A 21,214-nucleotide genomic window follows, 5' to 3' on the forward strand; every position below is an offset into this window, starting at 1 on the left:
CAATCGCTGGCTGCAGCCGTGCCGTCTTACCTCCAATTGGGGCGGCGAAGCAGCAGCCCACACCCACAGCACAGGCAGCCGACAGCATCTCCGTGTTCCTCAGCTCGTTCTGTCCGATGAGACACACACACACACACACACACACACAAAACAAAAGCAGTCACCAACTCTTTACAAATGCAACAGTTCTACTACAAAGCTGCTGCTGCAGCTGTATCCTTGCACATACCACATTACATATGTGAGTGGTGGGACATGGGAGGCCATAATTGGGAAAAACCCAAGGACTGAGAGTGGAAATCATGGGGGAATGAGATGTTTGTATGGAGGCAAAGGAGCCACAGATCGATGCCCCCGCTGTGACGGTTCACCGAACAGAATCAAACAGCGCAGACAAAATGGAAAAGCATCAATCTGTGTCTGCTTCTGAAATGGACGGCATGGATTATTAATGTGAATGGAATTGGCAATAAAAGAAACTATCTGACTCGTGCATTTCGTACCTTGCTTCCCTCAAAGGGCTCTTCCTTTAGCAGGGAAAGTGATTTGGGGGGAGGGGGGGGAGAAAGAAAAAAGAGACAGAAATATGTGTGAGTGTGGAGGTTACCTTTCATTTGACTGCTCCAGGAAAGTCTCATCCAACTTATTATCCAAACCACACACAATCAAACAGGCTTCAGCAGAAACACAGTCTCGATTCAGCCGTGAACTGAATTCGCATTTTCCCAGACAGATTATGTGTAACTGGACTATTTGAGTCTAGCTGAATTTCTCCTTTCCTCTTCATCACAGCAGTCTATCTTCCAGCGTATTGATGAGGATGCTGTTGCTGCTGGTGCATGGAGGAGAAGCTTAGCCCACTGTCCACTGCAGAAATAGACAGAAGCCCAGGACCTGGTCTCACATGCATGGAGGTGAGAGTGTGTCCTGGGGAACGGCAGAAAGTCGAGTAAAACACCAACATTTTTTTTAAAGAGCAGCCGTGATGGCGTCTGTGTGAGAATGTTCTTTCAGCTTCGCATCTTTGAAGACAAGGAAAAAAAGATTGAATGTTGCCCATCCTCATTTCTACTCAACACCTATTTATGCCTCAGTGAAAAAAAATCCACACTGTGATACGTCATGTTGAAAGCACAACTACTTTAATCATCAGCAGTAAATGTGATTTAAAATAAGAATAGTATCTTGTGGTCCGTTTGTTTTCACCCTATTTTTTTATTTTTTATTCTCGTCTTTAATTTATATTTCTGTATGTGTTTATGTATGTATGTCTTTGTATTCGTACGTCTTTGTATTCGTACATGTTGGTGTGTATGTGTGCGTGGTATATGTGTATATGTAGATGTGTGTGTATGTATTTATTATTATTATTTTTTAAAGAAAAAGAAAATGTTGTATATATGTTGTGCTGTATAATGTACTCCGATATCGATTTCAATAATAATTTGATTGAAAAAAATAAATGCACTTTTAATCATTTGGATTTTGGGGAAGTAGCAGTAGCAAAGCGAAAAAGGTTAAAAAAAAGTCTGGAAAAACACTGACTTTGAAAGTCCTGTTACCTTAAGTGGATTCATCTTTTCAAAATGAATTAAATAAAAAAGAGGAACTATTTCTTGAAAGCTGGAGTCTGTAATTTGAGGCTGGATTTGTGTATTTGTTGTGCAGCACAGAGGTGAATAAGCGACTATCGTAAACACCACACCGTAAATATAATGGTTTGTTAATTAAAAAACATCTAATTGAATCGTTAAGAGAGAACATTTAGTTGATGGTGATGTTGACACATAATCTGTGAAGGGCCTTGAAAAGTCGTATAACTCGGTTTTAATTTGCGCATCAGAAAATCTGCCTCTCTCTCTCTTTTTTTATTCAAATGCCGTCACAGTCCTCACCATGTAAATCCCTCCGAAAAGAGGAGCCATGAATTTGCTCAGCAGAGCGGCGCACAGACTGGCAACATGAACGAAGGGTCCCTGAGAGGGAGCAAGAGATTAGGATGTTAGTACGCAGCATATGACAGAAAGCACATTTTAGTGGAGCATGCTGTTCAGGAGCATCTTTCAGAAAACGTTTAAAGCATGACTCAGATTTAAAATAACCCCCAAAATGTCGAAAATGCAGGCATGATTAGCACTGAATCACTTTTTTTTGCAGCAAAAAGCAAGATTGTTATATCTCTACCAAGACAGGAAACTTAAAAAAAAACCAACTGCCAATCAATTTGCAATTTGTCACGTGTAATTTTTTTGTGACTGTGATGAAGGCGAGCTCTCTACCTCCTTCCCCAGAGGCATCCCGCTGCCCAGAGCGCAGGTCAGACCGATGACTTTGGCCACAAACGTCTTAAAGGTCAGGTACTCCTTCAGCACCACCCCCCTCAGGATCGTCTTCATCTCGGGAATACCCGAACCTGCGAGGTGAAGAAGAAGAAAGAGATGCCAGGTGGGATGATGGAGAGTGGAGGAAAGGGGAGTTGAAAGAAAGCAATTAAAGAGAGAGGGATGAGGGGGATGAATGAAGAGCGAGGGAGGTGGGTGGGGGGTGGTGGCTGATTGGTATTCATGTAGTTTTCTGTACCAACATCTCATCAGAGGTATATTGTATGGATTTCCTGCAGACGTGACCACTGAGAAACGCACAGAGCCATGTCCTTGGAGAAATCATGGTGCATTACAGAGCCAATAACATGATTCAAACTGGTATACGACACGTGAATATTATTATATCCATGCATAAATAGTTGTGCGTCTTACCCACGGCCTGAGGAGCCAGAATCTGTGTGAATCCTGCTGAGAAAGTGATGAGCACTACGGGATAGGTGACCCAGGCGATGTACTGCAGAAGCATGTTACTGTCCAGTCCACCGTACATCCACTTCTGTGCTGCACACACACACACATGCACACATGCACACACACAGCTTAATCTCAGTAGAAATGCAGGAGAAACTAAATCACTGACTGCTATTTAAAACATTAAAAAATATGATGTGAGAAAGAAAGATGGACTCAAATCTTCATTTAAAACATCAAAAATGATCTGTATAGGAATGTACCGTTTCATTAAGGGTTAATCATTGCAGAGAATTTTAGTTTTGAATGTTTATTAATTAATTAGTGTGGACCTCGGCACCTACTGGATTAATTCAAGTGTCAAGATTGATGCATTTGATCCTGAGTGTAAAAATGTTATTGTAAATATATAATGATCCTTTAAATATTAATGAAAGACACTTTGTTAGCCAACTGAAGAGCAATATAACTCTGCAGCAATTTGTGTCAATATTTAGCATCTACCTTCTCGAGGTCTCGCTATAAAACACGGCTCCTCGTAGATTAATACGTTGCCTCTGGCTCTTTTGTCTCTTTCCTACCTTCTTGGCAGAAGGCGATGGCATAGTCCATGACCCAGCTGACCAGAGCCATGAGCAAGCCCAGCAGGATGAGGAAGATCCAGTCCTCCCCCACCCGCGAGATCAGGAACTTCTGGCAGCGAGACGCACACACTGAGGGCGCAGAAACAAATCTCTGAAATTAATCTTCAACGTGTGACAAGTGTCTGGAGAAAGACGTTGTTTTTGACTGAAGAGAAGCACCTGCGTCAGACTGGAAGTAAAAGAAAATAAACTAATATGTAGTAAATGAGGAGAAGGGGATGTATGGAAGGATTTAGGCCGGACTGTTTATGGATATTATTTTATTTTTAGGTCTTAAAACACATCGTCTGGAAGTTTGTTTGGGCTTTGTGTTTCGTTCTAACTTCCACTAACAGATTCCAGGTTTTAAGTTATTTCTTTTTTTATCAGGAATGTATTTTAATTTTAAATTATAGAGAGATGTGAAGAAAACAGTGACAAAACTTAGCTGGGTCACGGTTATGAATTCCACCATTACATTCAAATCTGTAACTGTGAGCTGGGTCAGCTAAAAGAGGCGTCGCTGGACTCATTTCCTCTTGTCTGCGGACACTGCCAGAGTCTGGAATTCACTTTCACATCCAGAGCATCCGTGGAAGTGTCCGCCCCAAGAGATGCTTAAATGTGCTACTAACACATTTACCAGATCCATATTTCATAAAAGAAAAAAAAACAAACCCCGACAGTCGAGATCCATCAAGTAGACAGACGGAGAGAGAGGAAGACGGGTAATCGGTAATCAATGCATTGATCCTACTAACACTGAGTGTTGTCTGTGAAGCCAAGCAAGACAAGAGATTATTCTCTGGTGTCAGTTATTGTTCAAATCCATCACATAGGCATGGAAGAGTAGAGAACGGGCTTCATCGGTGTTACCATTAAGAGGTGTGTTTCTCCTCTGCATGCCAGAAACACTTTAAGACTCAACTAATTGTTGCAACTCCAGTGACATAAGTACTCACTTGTACCGACTTTGTACCGAGTTTTTAAAAAAGTTTACATTTCGGCCGAGTAGGGAAGTCAAGAGGTATTATTATTATTTGTTGACAAGAAGAAAAAAATAGAATATCACTTATCCTTTAAGGCTGAACGGAGTTCCATAACGACACCAAACTATTTCTAAAATAAAATGCACGTATGACATGAAATATCACAGATACATCATGATTGTATGCTTCTTTGTCTACAATTTGTCATTTTTGAGACTATGCTGCTTGTACCATGTGTTTATAATCGGAAAAAAAGTAGCACTCCCCCTTCAGGATTGTGATCATAAATATCTTGCTACTCCCCAGATATGATAAACGATATACTAATCGAATAAAAAGTCTTTCTGGTGCAGGATTTGGGTCATGGAGGGTGTGTGTGTGGACTCTCCGGATGCATCACAACTGTGTGTGTGTGTGACGTGGCGAGCTGCCCGGGACACCTGCTGGAGGATACGCTGCCAACAGATAACGCATACAAAACGCACTCATGTTTAAAGATAAATTTATCGGTGCAAATTAGACCTCCATGTTCTTCAACAGATGTTTGTTTTACAGTTGGACAAGATTTCCAAGATTTTCTTTCTATTTCTGTCTCTCTCTCTCTCTCTCTCTCTCTCTCACATCTCGTCTGGCACCTGTATAACACACACTTCCGCGTTGCATCTTGGCTCTGGCTCACATCCGCAGGCTCAGTGGCGATCACAGATGTCACCTCCTGATCCCGTTAGAAAAAAACAAAAAAAAACGCACCCAACGCGAGACATGTTCTCCACCTCTGCTAGTCCTGCAAGCCTGCAAGAGCTGTTATCACACTATAAATACTGGAGGTCTTTTTTACCACATATATAAAAAAGGTGCTGTAGCACAACAACGCTCAAGGATGCTGCACCACGGAGTAGATCGGAGTAACATCAGCTATAAAATGCCAGAAAAATTCACCCTAGGAGTCAAAATGAAGGTATCGAGGCAGTACATGCTTTTAGCTCTCCATCACGACCGGTAGCAGAGCCCTTGGCTGTGTGTGTGTGTGTAGGCTGCCTTGTTCAAAAACTGCAGCTCCAGTTACTGATCCGAACCCGAGGCACACACTCACACACTCATAGTACATCACCCACAGAGATGATGTTCCCACACATGCACATGAGAGGAAAACACTAAAAAAAAAACTCCCACGTGCAAAATGTGAAGGTGTTCTCTTTACACATTACTTAACAAGACAAGAGCGGAGCCCGTCCAGCCTGAGCCGTCTCTCTAAACGGGGTCTAAAAATATAAAAACACAAAGCTTGATCTATGAGCAAACAGCACACAGACGGCGAGCACACAAATCACTCGGGCTGGCTGCTGATCTGAGAGTGATTGTTTTAAATGGCTTCCATTACGGCGAGCGAGGCTAGGCTGCTATAGTGTGACTTTCACCTACGGAGCAATGTATCAAGCTTTAATCACATCCCCAGTCACAAGGGCAAAGAGGCAGAAACGGATCCTGGAAACCGGCCACATTGGCTCTGTGGTGCGACCACGTGGGAAAAACAAAACCTTACTCTCCCTTTAAACGAGATATGTTCGAAGATGTTTGTGTTGATTTTTGCATCTACGGGTCAACAAAATCAAAAATGTGTGTGTGCAACAAAGTCTTAGCAGCTAACTGTTCACACCAATGCATTGACAACAACAAACTATCACTGAATTACTTTGATACTGAAGAAAAAAATATGTAGTTCACCATCACAGAAGATTCAGATTTGATTTTCAATAATATTATTCCTCCATCAGGTTTAAGTTGAATCCACCACAATGCAGGCGATTGTGGAGCTCACAGCATCGAATGACTTTGCAACGCGTCACTCACCAAAGCAGCGTCCTTGTCAATATCCCCCGGACGGCAGGGTGAATAGTTTCTACGGGGATTATTATTACGACACCACAAAGTAGCTCTAACGTTTCAATTTGGGTGAACTTTAAGAGAATGCACTGCTGCTTTGTTGACTTGCAAGACAATCTGTGATTTCAGCAACTTGCATAAATGAAGGTTAATGAAAATTGAGAGCACACACACACACACACACACACACACACACACACACACACACACACACACACACACACACACACACACACACACACACACACACACACACACACACACACACACAGTCTAGATCTGTCATTCCTCTATTGTGGAGTCAGTCTGAAGTCTAAAGTGGTGCCACTCCCTTATCTGCAGTCATCTGGGAAGACTAGACATAAAATAATCTGACAGTTCAGATCAGAGTTCTGCTCAGAGAAACAAAAGCACACACACACTGTCTCATACACCCGTTTACATGGTGGGCTGCTGGACGGCCAGCAGGGGGGGCGGTCTTTGTCTGACATTGAGACAGCCCTTGCTTGCTGGAGGTCATTGCTCAGATCAGTCACATTCAATCTTGTTCACATCCTGTCCTGCTCCCTTGTGTCCGGTAGGCGCTCTGCTTTACTTGAACAAGTCCATGTTTTCACACAGCTTCCACACACACACACACACACACACACACACACACACACACACACACACACACACACACACAAGCACACGCACACACACACACACACACACACACACACACACACACACACACACACACACCAGATCAACTCTGTTCATGAGCTCTGCTTTGGTCTGACCTTCACAACACAAGCACTGCACTACCTGCCCACCTTGCCACCCTTACAACCACGATCATCACTTACATTGGCACTTTGCACAGGGGTCTTTCTCATACTCCAGAAGATCGGCAGCACGACTGCGAACGCTGGTGTTCCTCCGCAGGCCTCCGCCGTCCCGCACTCCTCCTCCATCCCGTAGGCGGGCCGCTTCCTCCTTGGCATACACACCCAGCTCCTGGGTGTACCGCCCATACATCTTGTGTGGATGAAAAGACAGAAAAAGACAGCGTTTATACAGGTGGTGCAAGTGGGAGACGGTGAAAGACAGTTATAGTTATAAGTGTGTGTCACAGTAAAGATGGTCATCCTGTGTAAATTGACGTTCAAACTGTGAAAAAGACCAGGTGTCGGGGAATTCACTGCCTGCATCCCAAGTCTTTTTACAGACAGATCAGTGTAATCGCTTCTTTTCAGGCAGATGAGCAGACAATAAGCTCCACCTGTCAGCACCCAGCTGATTAACTCTGAAGGGCTGCCACCCAATTGACTCCTAACGATGAGAGGCGGGACTCTCAGTGAGCGGCTGCGTAATCAATCATCCTATAAAGCCTGCGTCGGTGCTGTAGGTGTTACAATCACAGCAGCTTTTGGTGCAGTGTGTAGTTACTCATACGACAATGGAGCTTTTCAAGTGGCTGTTTGGTGGTTTGCTGGCGGTGGTTGTTGTTTTGGCTCGTGACGTTGCTGCCCAGCATCAGTGGATGCGGCCTGTGCAGAAACCCCAAACTCCTCTTGTTCCTCAGCAACAGGTCAAGGACCCTCAACATGGAGCTCCCGTTGATAAATGCCAGGTGGAGCAGCATTTCAAGATCCAGTGTGGGACTGAAGACATCACCGCCGAGCAGTGTGAGAAAATCGACTGCTGCTTCGACGGGCGGCAGTGCCACTATGGGAACGGAGGTACCCATGCTTGACTACTTCCTCAAATTAATCCTACATGGTGAGTAAAATATCACCTGCAACTGAGTAATGCATCCATGTTTTTTCTCCTCCCCCAGTGACTGTGCAGTGTACCAAGGATGGCCAGTTTGTGGTGGTCTTGGCTCGAAGTGCCACTTTGCCCTACGTCGACGTGGAGTCACTCAGCCTGCGAGAGACGGACGACGCCTCCTGCAACGCTGTGGACTTCACCTCGGGTTTCGCCATCTTTCAGTTCCCTGTGACTGCATGTGGTACTACAATCAAGGTGGCTGCATTCTCTGCTTGAGCTGAAGTGTTAGACATTGTTTAAATCTGGGACTTATGCTGTGAAATACCCAGTTTGAGTTTCCCCCACAGGCCAAAAAAACAAGATTATTTAAATCTGAAATCTGCTTGACACGTCTGCCATGTTTTTCCTTTTTTTTTAAATGTGTCTTTCTGTGGCTTGACTAAACATTTGAGTGCTCTGTTTCCTTCTACAGGAGGAAGAGGATTATGTGGTGTACGAGAACCACATGTCTTCCTCTTATGAAGTGGGAATTGGACCCAGAGGCTCGATCACCAGAGACAGCCATTTTGAGTGAGTTTGTGTGAAATCTGAAATCTTTTATTGGCGTTTCGGGCCCACTGAGGTTTCCTGAGTCTCTCCCTCCCCCAACAGGGTATTGTTTCAGTGTCGGTTTTCTGGCACGGCTGTGGAAGCTCTTGTCATGGAGGTGAACGGTGTTCCTTCACCTATGTCGGTTGCTGCTGCTGGACCCCTCCGAGTGGAGCTCCGACTGGGCAACGGACAGTGTAACTCAAAGGGCTGTGTGGAGGGTGAGTGGCACCATAGCCTCGGAGATGCCCACTACAGCAGAAGCACTAAAATTGTTTTTTCCACTGCAGAAAAAGTGGCGTACAGCTCCTTCTACACTGCAGATGCCTACCCCATCACCAAAGCGCTGAGGCAACCGGTCTATGTTGAAGTCGGAATCCTGGAGAGGTCTGACCCAAACCTCATACTGACCCTGGAGCACTGCTGGGCCACCTCCACCCCCAATCCTAACAGCCTGCCACAGTGGGACCTTCTGAATGACGGGTATGTACACAACACCACCACTTATGTGTACATTCCTATGCTGGTGTTGAACATGAGCTCTTTTTGGCTCCAGGTGTCCCTACCATGACGACCGCTACCTGACCACCGTGTCCCCTGTGGATGGCTCCTCTGGACTTCAGTTCCCAACACACCACAAACGTTTTGTCGTTAAAATGTTTACATTCGTGGACCAAACCCACTACTTGCCTCAGCAAGACACGGTACGGTCCAATACACGATCATGTCGGTCCCCTCAAGTGACGTGGCATTGTAGCTTCCTTGACAAACGGTGCTATTTCAAACTCTTCCAGGTGTTCTTCCACTGTGCCACGGCAGTGTGTTATCCCAGCAGCACAAACTCCTGTGAACAGCCATGCCAGCGGCAACGTGAGTCGCTGCGGCAACAAATTATTTTCTCGACAAATGTCACAAAACTGATGCCATCAGATTTACTTTTTCAAATATTGTGACTGCTGCATTTTTCCCACCCATCCTTCTCTTGCAGGAAGAGCTGTAACTGAGAGTAAGAAATCCTCAAGTCAGCTGGCTCTAGTCTCAAGTGGCGAGGTGATCCTGACTGAGACGAGACCGGCTGCAACATCTAAGCTATGAATCTACTGGCTGTGAATTTTTAATAAAGGCTCTTGCTTACAACTGGGTCTCTTTTGAATTGCTGCTTCAAGGTCCCACACTATACACTTTTAGCGTAAATGTGGTTTTTTTTTTTTTTGTGTGCAGAGGTGGTAGTCGTGCATATAATGCAACCACTGTTGTGCTGAGTAATCACAGGGTTTCATTACAAATACTTTGGCAGTCTAAATCTAACTGAAATGTGACTATAGTACAATGCAAGCCATGCACAGAACCACTTAGTGGTTTCAAGAAGGTACTAGTGAGCTGATGGCTTTTTTTTTTTTGTCAAAGCAGTTTTTACAAGTCTTTAAACGCTGATCTCTTTCTGGCATGATGCATTAAGCTGTACATCACGACTCCTGCAGGCTCCTTATTTTCCCCCCATTTTATTTATTTTTACACTAGTCCCTCTTGGGTTCTCTATACGAGACGACTTGCAACATCTCTCCTCCACTGCACTGTGCACAACCTCCCTACTCCACCCCCTCCTCATTGAGATGGGCATCACGACTCCTCCAGATTCGCCTTTTCTGCTCTCATGCACAGGCGGTGCAGAGGGAAAGCGGAGCAGCTGTATAGGTTCAATCTGCCGAGCACCAAAAAAAAGGCGCACGCCATCAGGGAAAGCTCGTCTCCATCCACTTTTAACCTCCAACCTGCCAGGAGGCACTACGGCAAAAACATAACTGTACATCACATTCGGACAACACGGCCTCATATAGGCTGCTACAGCCCCCCCCCTCCCCCCCAGTGGGCTCAGCCAATCAGCTGACAACACTAACTGCAGTGAGGACAAACGTATCAGTGGAGTGAAATGTAAACAAGTCTTGCCACTAGTTAAAAATGCTGTCAATTAAATCAAACTGATGGATGAGGGGTGTGTGGCATGCTAAATGAAGACTAATACTACTGAGGCAAAACTGTTTATCATTGTATAGTCTCTAAATTATCAACTGTCTGTATTTCAGAGCTATCTGTTAAGGTGGATTGTTGGGTTTTAAGCTGCAAGTAATGTAACTTTGCATTCCAGCTCTGTTGAGCTTTTAATAAAGACAAACTTCACACCTCAGTAATTTGTAAAACTAAGGCGTTCAAATGTCATCCTGTAATTTTTGGTAATAGTTTGCTTTTTGATTAACTAGAAAGCAATAGTTGAGGTGCAGCTGGGAAACAAGAGGAAGCATGCAACAAACATCCCAAAGCCAGAAATAAACTTGTATATATTTAATACAAAAATCTAATTTTGCACACGGTTGGGAAAGAAACTGAAATTATGCAGTTCCACTTCCTGAAAAGAAAACCACTATTGCTATGTTAGTATTTCCCAACTTCTAAAGCTCTTGAACAATGAAGTAACTTATGGAGGACACAAGTTTTCCTGGTTCACTGCGTTATCATCACGACACTTGGAGATTAAAATCACTGAATCTTCCCTCTTGGCAAACACATTTTCATGCACCTACGCACACATTATAGAGACACACAATCCCACCACCAGCACCAGACAAACACCCACTGGGAGTATATACTGGGCCTGTTGGTGGTTGTTTCTTTCGGCCTGTGTGAAAGCAATGACTGGCCATCTGGATGGACGGCCCCCTGGGAGAGCAGCAGGTGGGACCCAGTGGGTTAAATGAGCTGTTATCTGTAACCAGTTCACCTCCCACGTGAAACACTTCTGTATCTACATTAGTCAGTTTACCTCCCACGTTACAATCCTGTACACCAGTTCAACTTTTGCTTCCCACAGGTTTTGCTATTGACTGGTTTGTCATAAACCGAAATGCCTACAGAGAGCACAGTTCCAGTTTACCACAATAAATCAACATGAAACGATGAAAGATAAACCGACTCAGATTCAGCTCATTCAATCAGACAATCAAGAAAATCCAGAATGTCCTAATTTGTACAAAAAGGAGGGAAACTTCAACAAATCAACATAACTCACATAATTCCCTAGCATAATAGCCTTGTTTAAAACATAATATATGAACTATTTAGACCCAAACTTGTCATGGTGAGGAAACTGCAGCCTGAGACTCTTTTACATGCACCGCTTGTTCGTTGTGGATATTTTGGGACTACGAGGCAATGACTATCTCTCCTGAGAATATGCATTAATAGTGAATTTGACCTTCAAATATCTCACAAATCCAGCCTTATTAAAACTAGTATCTGGGTGGGTTAGGTCTACTTTAGAGAAGATGTCACCATTACATACGTCATCCACTAGGAAGCACTGAAAACTGGATTTCTTTAACTGACCTCAGCATGGATCTTGCTCAGAATAAACAACTGTTATATGTTTACACGGAAACTATCATCTTTTCAAAAGATCGATTGTCAGCATCCACCCCAAACATCTGTGCTGTGTTGCACACCATCTCTACGTACTGACAAGACCTGCACCCTCATTACTACCAGCCATTACATGTCACTCAGCAGCAGTGAAGTACTGCACAAGTTCACCTACCGGATGGAAAAACCTTCCAGCTAAATTTGAAGAAAGCGCCACATGTCCACCGACGTTCAACTGCGTCAGACCCCCCACTTTACTGCTACATCACTCCCTCCGCCGCCTCTCTCGGTCAGAGAGCCGAGCGTGACACATGAGATTAAAAAGAAGGAAAAAGTTATTCACTATTCAGCTATTCCCAAGGCCCCGCAGGATAATGTATTCATTGTGAGGAGACGGCAAGGACAAATATTGGACACGCTTACTGATGATGGCTTGAATATCTAAAACACTCACCCCTTGTTGCCTTTTTCAAACAAATTCAGATTTTAATCTTCTTTTTTTGTGTGTGACTGGATCCATCACCGCGGAGAGAAAGATGGATGTTTCAGACTCCTTTAACGACACACTGTTGTGGCCCTATGATTACTTACTAAACGCGTGCCGAGTGTGTATTGATGAGACGAGGGGGAATAAAAGGAGGACTAAAGCACTCTGAGCTAATCTGAGCCACGAAGCCTCCAGCGACAGGCTCGGCAATTGAATTAGAGGAGGAAGTGACAAATTTTGACTCATCCCGCAGTCTACATTTGCATTAATATAGGTAAGGGAGGCTGCTTTTAGAATGGTTACCTATGAGTCAGACACACACACACACACACACGCACACGCACGGACAAAAATAAACCTGAAGAACCTTGAAGCTGTCGAGCAGACCCTGTGCAACCCAGACAAGTGAAAATGCACCAACTCACACTCTGATCATATTAGTAGAAAGCAGCACAGAGGATGGGGGAGAGCTGGGAGGGAGCGATGCCAGAGAGTGAAGGATCAAGCTGAGAGAGTGACATCGATCAGAAATAGACTTGACTGGGGGGGAGGGGGGGCTTGTTCATGACACTCATCCATAAAGATTACAGGTTGAAAATGAGAACCATGCACACTGTGTACAGAAATGGGAAAAAAACATTTTCCTTGGTGGTATTTCATCATTTTAACTACTAAAGTCCAATCTTGAGTCAGGTCAGTATTTCAAATTTATAGAGTTTTACATACAGTGCTTTTTTTCACAGAGGTTCCAGATTTTCAAATGTTCTGCTTTTCTTTGTCTTACATGAAAATATCTTTGTTTTTGTGTTGTGATGAGTAATTTCCCCTCCTGACCTAATGTTTTATCTTTTTTTTAAATGAATTAAACAAGAATAAATAATTCAAAGATTCATCAATAATGAGAATACTAGTTGTAGTCCAAGCTAACACATACATTCAACTTGTTTCTTAGATTTTACATGCAAAACATGACTAAACATGAATTGTGATAGAATACTTTACCTGATGTTGCATGAAGTAGTTAAAATAATTTCTACCTTGACCAAATGCAGCATTAAAAGGCCGCTTACATTTTAATGCATCTATAACACTAACAATAGGACGACATAAAACATGCTTGAATGGTTCTTTCTGCATAACACATATATATAAAAATAATACTTCCATTTTTTAACTCAAGTAAAGGATCTCAATGCTTCATCCACCGCTGTTCATTTCACATAACTACCCATTTATTTGTGGTTATAAACTGATGTTTATTTTTAAATTATGAGGCCCTACGTCCTCCAAAGGTTTTTTTTTATAACAAGGGTACAAGTATATTGTATCTTGGCAGTTAGCTCGTCGGTACAGTCCAGTGAGCAGCGTCTATTTTAACAGTCAAATGAATTGAGATGGATTTTTTCTTCTGTCTGCAGTCTCTGCGGTGGCCTGTTCAGTGGTCTGCAAGTAACAGCACTATTCGGAAGTGACAGGAGCTGAAATGGACTCAAGCCAGCTTCTGTGTGGCAGAATGCTGACTATCAGGAACTAGACCCCCCTGAAGAGACGGCACTTTTATGTGTGTGTGTGTGTGTGTGAGAGAGAGAGAGAGAGAGAGAGAGAGAGAGACACAGTGACAAAGGGAGAGAGAGATGCTGAGATACAACAGAGATGCGTATGACATTCACATTCTATTCAAAATATACCCGAGTGTCCTTCCTAAAGCTTCTGCACCAAATACAAAACACATAAAACCCTGAAAAAGCCATGTGCAGTAAGCTGCGAGCAGCACGCTCGTATTTACCAACCCAACTGGTCCGTGACACTTTACGCCAAACAATACAAAAGGCAACAGATCTCACAGTTCGGCTGCCAGTACTTTGTCTGGGTGAGAGAGGGAACAGACTGCGTTCTCTTCTACTGCACCACATATAGGCACATTTATGCACACTCATCTTTGTTGCAGTGGCTTTAAATAATCATAAACCACAGACGTATATGGAACGAGATACATCGTCTGGACAGTACACACACACACACGCACACACACACACACACACGCATACGTTAAGAAAGGCCTGCGGCTTGTGTGCTGCGTTACGTTTCTGCGGTGCTGCAGTGCCCCGCGGCAGGGAGATGGGTGGGGTGATAAGATGGGTGGGATAGGGTGAGGAGATGGGAGGGGTGGTGGCTTTTCCTCTTCAGGTGGATCATGACTTTGATCCCTGACGCAGCCAAATCCTCAAACCACCTTCAAGGACATGAGCATGTTGTCTCAAACATCCACTCCAACAGAGATTCAGCACACACTCATTTAAGCACAAATGTGTAGGCACACACACACACACACACACCTACACATGCACACACACGCATCAAATGCATGCGCAATATCTATAGAGCAAACTTGCCGGGACTTTTGAAAAAGAGAAAATACACACACACACACACAAACACACACACACTCACGCACAAACACACACACACACCTCCTACACCTCTGGAAAAAGCATCTGAAACGAATTCAGATGGAAAGCTGCAACACCAAGTCTCTTTTCAGTCTCTGATCTGTCTTCTCCACTTTACCAGCTCCATCCCCCCCCTCCCCGATACCAGACGCTGGGGAGGCACACAGCCGCTGCCTGCCGTCCCAGCATGCACCTCCAACTGACAGCGGTAGTAGAAGCCGTCGACCTATGCACCAGCCTTCCAATTGCTCAAAAGGAGTCTCCCCTGCATCTTCCACACAGCACCCAGAAAAATGACATAATAGCTTTATTCATGAATATCTTAATGGTTATAAATAGCTTGTTTATTCGCTGCTTTATTATTCCCTTTGGATAATGAGCTCGGAGAGGTTAGTGAGGATGCTTTCTAAGAATTTTTCCAAGTAATCTGTTTGGTGCAGTGGGGTGAAATTAAAAGTGTCATTGCTGCTGTGTAAGATACATGAATGGATATTATTTAAATATCAAATCATTTTCTTAAATGCGGATTTTGCACAAAGGAAATTTAATCCATTATTCATGATATCAATTATTCAGTCGTTCAGCTCATTTGTATGAGGAGTTTATGATACCTGTCCCTTTTTTTTTAATCTCCATAGACTCGGATGGCAATGCTTATTTATTGTCCAACAGCCAAACATTAAAATGGATATTTGTGTTCCATTGTCTTTAGCACACAGCAGACAATCTGCTGCAGAATCTATAAAAAACAAATAAGCCAGACATGTATAAATACTGGAGGGGGAATGGCAATTTTTGGTACAGCAGCTGTGAATGTGGAGATGACATTTCTGTGCTGCTTCCTTGTGGAGAAGTTATCAGACAGATCTCTTATTTTTCCCTCTATCTGCTTCGAGTCATCTGCTAAGTCCTGCTACACAGCACCAGTGCTTCTGTGCTTGCCAAAAATTCATGCAAGCCACATGACTGAAAACCCTCTGAATCTTGCTGATGGCAAACAATAAAGCGCAGGATCCCTTTGTAAACATTACAATCCAATTTTAGACCGCTGCTGCTGCACAGGAAATAAACTTCACTTATCCGACTTAAACGCGTGGCTAACATCTATCTCAGTGCCGTTCTGTGTTCTGGGAGAAAAACGCAGGTGCTTTTGTTTTACCAGAGGGGGGGGAAGGTATTTGATGAATAGTGCTGCCACTTTGTAAGTAGAAAGTATCGGGACAAAGGCGGCGCAATCGCTTGTATGCAGAAGCATGCGGGGATCTATTTTAGAGGTCCAGTATGCCGGTAGGGAACGATCAATCGATCTGAGTGCTATATGGTCAAAGGAGAGAGACGGGAGCAGGCGGCACGTTCCAGTCCTCAAGAGGCTAAGACTGCCATTTTACATCACTATTGATCGTTACTGAGACACACAGCAGGGCATCGATCTTCACACCAATGAGCAGGGGAAAAAAAACAAAAAAAAAACACATCCGGAGCCCAACACAGCTGCATGATGATGGACTGACTGACAGATTCTGCACAAAATGAAGAGAGGAAAAGGAAGAGATAACTGCAGCCACAGACTCTCCGATCAGGGCAGAAGGACACTTTTAATCCACTTGTCTGTCCCTTTTATCCGAATATAGATATATTTCTGCGTGGAGCGCTCCGGGGTATGACTATACCCACACTTAGTGGGAGGCAATTAATATTCAGAAGCACTTTTAGTTGATAAGTAAAAAAAAAAAGGGGCGCTCTAGCAAACAGGGAGGGCAAAGGGGGAAGATGACAGAGGCGTACATGAGGAGGGAGAAAGAGAGGGAGATAAGGGAGACGTGAGTGAAATACATCAGAGCACAGTGAGGCTACTAATCTTACATTACAAGGATATTTACAGCTCAATAATGACCCACTCGGCCACACGTAAAGTGATCAGAATGTATTATGAATGGCTGAGAGTGATGCAACACCTGTGGATCAAGGTAAGAGAGCAGCATAGCGGCTACTGGAGGGAAAAGCAGACTAAAAGACAATAAATTCAGCCAATAAAGACCCGATTTATATATATATATATATAAAGCTGCACACACACCATCCCCTCCGGTTTTCTCACACACACACACACACACACACACACACACACACACACACACACACACACACACACACACACACACACACACACACACACACACACACACACACACACACAGTAGATCAACCGGCAGCTGTGTCTCCATCCTTCCTGGCAACCACACACAGCATGACAGCAAACACCAATCCATGACCTCATCCCCCCCAAACTCACCAAAGTTTGCTGGTACTGGAGCGTGCGCTCCTCGGCCTTGTCCTTCACCATTGTCGCGATATCCCCATTGAAGAAGAAGACACCCAATCCGAGACCGAGTCCGCCCCCTAATTAATCTGCGGAGGAGGAAGAAGACTCGACGCGGGCTCGTGCGCAGCGTGTAACAGGTTTCCTTATCACGAGCCCTCCTGCATGCCGTGTGCGTGCATATATAAGTGCGCGCGTGTGTGTGTGTGTGTGCGCGCGCGTGCCAGATGACAGGCTGCCGCCTCGCAGCAGCGCTGGCTCCGTTTTTTACTGCAGAACACCGCCCCCCCTCCTATCTGGATGTGAGGATGTTTTTTTTGTGCGGAGGATGGCGTTTCAGGTGTAACGAGAGGCTGTTTGAACAAATGATGACGTGCAGGACCTGGCTTTCTTTTTTTTCTCTTTTAAACTCTCGCGTGGTTATTTCTCAGCTGCCCTTTGCTACCGATTTGAGTCATCGCTGGATTGATACACGCGTAATGAGTAATTCACGAGGCTGGTTTATGGCTCCGTCAATGTCATGAGGACATGCACGGCCTTTTAATGTGCTGCGTCTTTGGTAAGTGAATTAAACAAATGTGGCCAAGCTTCCATTAGTAACTTCTAGTAGTCATGCTCTTTTACCTCATCTCTGTGCCTCACTGTCATGTAGCATAACAGAATAGTTTCAAAGAGAAGTGGCTCCAGTAGTATTTATAATCATTGTATTATTCCTTCTGAATAGTATTCCATCATTTTTTTGGTTTTACTTGTGAGGAATAAAGTCATTTTCACAACATACAAATAACAAATTTAAAAGGTGCAAGATATGAGATTAGATATGGGGTGAGAATTTCATCCCGACCGAAACAATTGGGCTTCACGATATTATCCCCAAAATATGATTAAAACTCTAAAAAAACATACTGGAATCACTGTAACCTTACATTTAGTTGAGAAGCAAATACTTATATTGCATCACAGAGAGAACACAAGCTCAGATAACACACACACACACACACACACACACACACACACACTCCACTATAGTTTGCTGCTATATTAATGTTAAATGGTCAAAGTCATTGCCGCAGAATACAAGATGTCCTGACTTAATAGTTCTTAGGATGGGTCAAGCTCCAAAAAAACGTGGGATCTTAGATCTCCCATCATGCAACTCGATGCATTCAACAACACCCTCCTGCAGGCTCCTGCCTTTGAGAAATAAGTTTAAAGTCTCAGAACTGAAGATAATCCGGATGACATTCCACGAATGAAATGAATGTCATGTTTGAAAAGCGGTTGGATGAGCAGGGATTCATTCTTATCTGAAAGCATTAAGGGGGCAAAATATGTGATTGGACAATGATGGATAACATAAAAGAACAACAAAGCCAAAGTGAAGAAACTGTAAAACTTCCTCACATTTCACTTTCTCACACATGCACAAGCAGTACAGATGGCTGACAAATCCAGGCATACACTGGTCTTCACGGACACCAGATCTGAACACAACTCAACACACATGGGAGATTTTGGACATCATCAAAACACAGAGAGAGGAAAAATAACGTGGGAGAATGGTGTTCGACCCCCTAGTTCAAAGAGGGGACACATTTCTGCAATTGAGCATTGAAGCTGTTGGAACCTCATATTCTTTTTATTTAGGAGAACTAGTCTCCTACTATTGGCTTCCAAACAGCCCCATAAGGAGCATTTTGCAGTCAGTGCTGGGCTCATGGGCACCACAACAGTCACTGCCGAGACGATTTGCCATAAAATTAGCTTGTGTGTTAGTTTGTGCTTGCAGAAGCACTTCTCTGGAGAGACTGTATCCAACACATGAAGGTGTGTTACAATCTCAGATCATTCCCTTTCTCTCAGATGACACATGTATTACAAAAAAAAAACAGTGAGCTCACCGCTCTGGGCTTTCACCAAAGGCTTTTTTTCTGAGGTGCTACTCACTGGCAGTGAAATCTATTGCACTGAAAGATGCGGCGCCAAGTCAGACTTTCACCTGAAAGATAGCAACTGTTCCAAAGATTCACCGCTCTGCTTTGTCAAGACCTAAACATTCGTCATGTTGGGATAATATGCCCTCAGTTGGTTGGAGAAACTCAGGAAGTTCAGAACTTTATCAGGGTCCAAACAAATATGCTTGCCATTGCCAATCCACTTTTAAAAATTGTACCGCCAATCCAGCAACAAAGTAATGAATTCACGCTTTGAAATGGGTGGCGTCACATGAAACACTTTGACTGGTTAAAGGCCTGTGTGTGCCATTTGAATATCAAAATCTCTGATACAGGTTAAAAGACTTAACTCCTCTGGGAGTCAGCGCCTCTGACACTGCCTGACACATTAAACAGTCCTGCAGCTGATTGGCTGTTGGCAAGGCAACCAGTTCAAAGCGCTGGACCACAGGCACCAGAGTGAACCTGGGGCCTCCGAGACCGCCAAGTGATGGGAGGGATTTCACTCTCTCACAAATACATCATTCACAAATCTCATTATTCATACACTTCAGGTTCGTATGCACCTTTGTGCCTACAACTTGACCCTCACATCATCATCACCCGCCCCCCCCCTTCCCTCCTTGTAAGTGAGGGTAAAGAGTGTCACAGACTTCATTTTATCAGGATGCTGGCAGCCACAGACCGGCAGGGGTACTGTGGCCCCGGGAGCATAGGAACTGGGTGCTCTGCAGCCCCGAGCACCAGCACACTGACCCACATCTTTCCATCTCTGCAGGACTCTTTAAAAATATAAACCACCAACCTCTGAATGGAGGTTTGGTACCAACATACAAGGGGAGAAACAGCATGTCCTTTGGTGACAGTGAAGACAAAGATTCAGAGAATGACCACATGATGTAAAAGCATGAAAAATGCTAAATTATCCTCATTATAAAATAGTTTAAATTTATGTTTTTCATTGGAATTAAAGTGAGGCGTTGGTTTTGTTTGGTGTTATCCAAAATTAATTAGCTATGTCTTGAATTTCGTGGGGTCAAAGGAATAATGAGACAATTTCTCACCTGTCATTATTACTATTTTTTTGACACGGACTTGAAAGTAGTCAAAAACAAATTCAATCTGAGATTTAAAAAAAGGCATGAATATATGTTTTCTCACACATATTTTGACTGCAATACATCATCGGTATTACAAGGACCTTGAGTCCTTGGTGCGCATCATTATGATGTAAAACCACCTGTGTTCCTTTTTGTTTTGCATTGGCAAGTTTCTCAATTGTTAGTCATTCCTGCCGGCTTCTGCTGACGAAAAAGAGCCAAAGTGTCGGAGAATAACCACAAAATGACACCAGAACACCAGCAAATACACCACGAACCAATCAGACCTTCAATTACCATTTGCCCTTGAGCCAGATATGGACAAAGTTCAGGATACACACACATGGATCAGACACTTTGGAGAGGGGAAAGGAGACGCAGCATACTTACAGTTCCCCCCCTCCACCCCGAGTGTGATTTCCTCTTCTCTTTTTTATTCTGTCCTCCTCGGGCTACGGATTCAAAACCGTCAGCTGTGCTCCTCCATTGTGCGGAACGATGACAGAAATAAAAAAAAGGGGCACACAGCTACAGGTTGCAGCGCACACTTTGAACGATGATCTGATCCAGCAGCAGCGGATGACGCACGGGGGGAGAAAAAAATCACACTTCACTCCACCGGAGAGAGAGAAAAAAAAATCTCAGTCGATCCCAGAAACTGGCCCCCTGGAAATCCATACAGCACCGCGCCAAAGTTGTCAACGCGGCGCGTAATTACCGGGTTTTGCGCCCCCTCCGGAGCAGCGCACGGCGGAGCAGCAGCAGCAGGAGGAGCGACAACAGCCGGCCGTCTGAGAGCGCGGCTGCAAAAAGAAAACTCTACCATACAAGATGCCACACAGTCTCCTCGTCGA

At 44.0% G+C, this 21,214-nt stretch overlaps 2 protein-coding genes across 8 annotated transcripts in view; one reads left to right on the forward strand and one right to left on the reverse strand.

The window, feature by feature from the left end:
• The window catches only part of clcn2a (chloride channel, voltage-sensitive 2a), a 32,677-nt gene extending 11,909 nt beyond the window's left edge, over window positions 1-20,768 (reverse strand). For 4 of the 7 annotated variants that reach the window (XM_084008100.1, XM_084008099.1, XM_084008103.1 and 1 more), the window contains exons 1-8: window positions 17,279-17,333; window positions 7,140-7,311; window positions 3,377-3,508; window positions 2,757-2,885; window positions 2,280-2,413; window positions 1,896-1,976; window positions 504-527; window positions 31-109 (exon numbers count right to left, since the gene is read on the reverse strand). In XM_084008100.1, the coding sequence (XP_083864226.1) occupies window positions 31-109; window positions 504-527; window positions 1,896-1,976; window positions 2,280-2,413; window positions 2,757-2,885; window positions 3,377-3,508; window positions 7,140-7,311; window positions 17,279-17,329 (802 nt within the window). In that variant the 5' untranslated portion in view covers window positions 17,330-17,333. Of the gene's footprint in view, window positions 1-30; window positions 110-503; window positions 528-1,895; window positions 1,977-2,279; window positions 2,414-2,756; window positions 2,886-3,376; window positions 3,509-7,139; window positions 7,312-12,223; window positions 12,243-17,278; window positions 17,334-20,750 lie in introns of those variants that run through there. The other 3 variants (XM_084008102.1, XM_084008101.1, XM_084008104.1) reach the window with 3 other exon arrangements.
• Window positions 7,733-9,729, forward strand: LOC311012475 (zona pellucida sperm-binding protein 4-like; the record flags this gene model as incomplete). The annotated part of the gene is made up of 8 exons (XM_084007936.1): window positions 7,733-8,015; window positions 8,114-8,301; window positions 8,519-8,616; window positions 8,698-8,855; window positions 8,925-9,117; window positions 9,191-9,338; window positions 9,429-9,504; window positions 9,623-9,729. 8 exons carry the CDS (start codon window positions 7,733-7,735, stop codon window positions 9,727-9,729), a joined length of 1,251 nt encoding a protein of 416 aa, XP_083864062.1.
• Window positions 20,769-21,214: the final 446 nt, after the last annotated feature.

Source organism: Eutrigla gurnardus (assembly GCF_963514095.1).
Source record: "Eutrigla gurnardus genome assembly, chromosome: 4".
Classification (NCBI taxonomy): domain Eukaryota; kingdom Metazoa; phylum Chordata; class Actinopteri; order Perciformes; family Triglidae; genus Eutrigla; species Eutrigla gurnardus.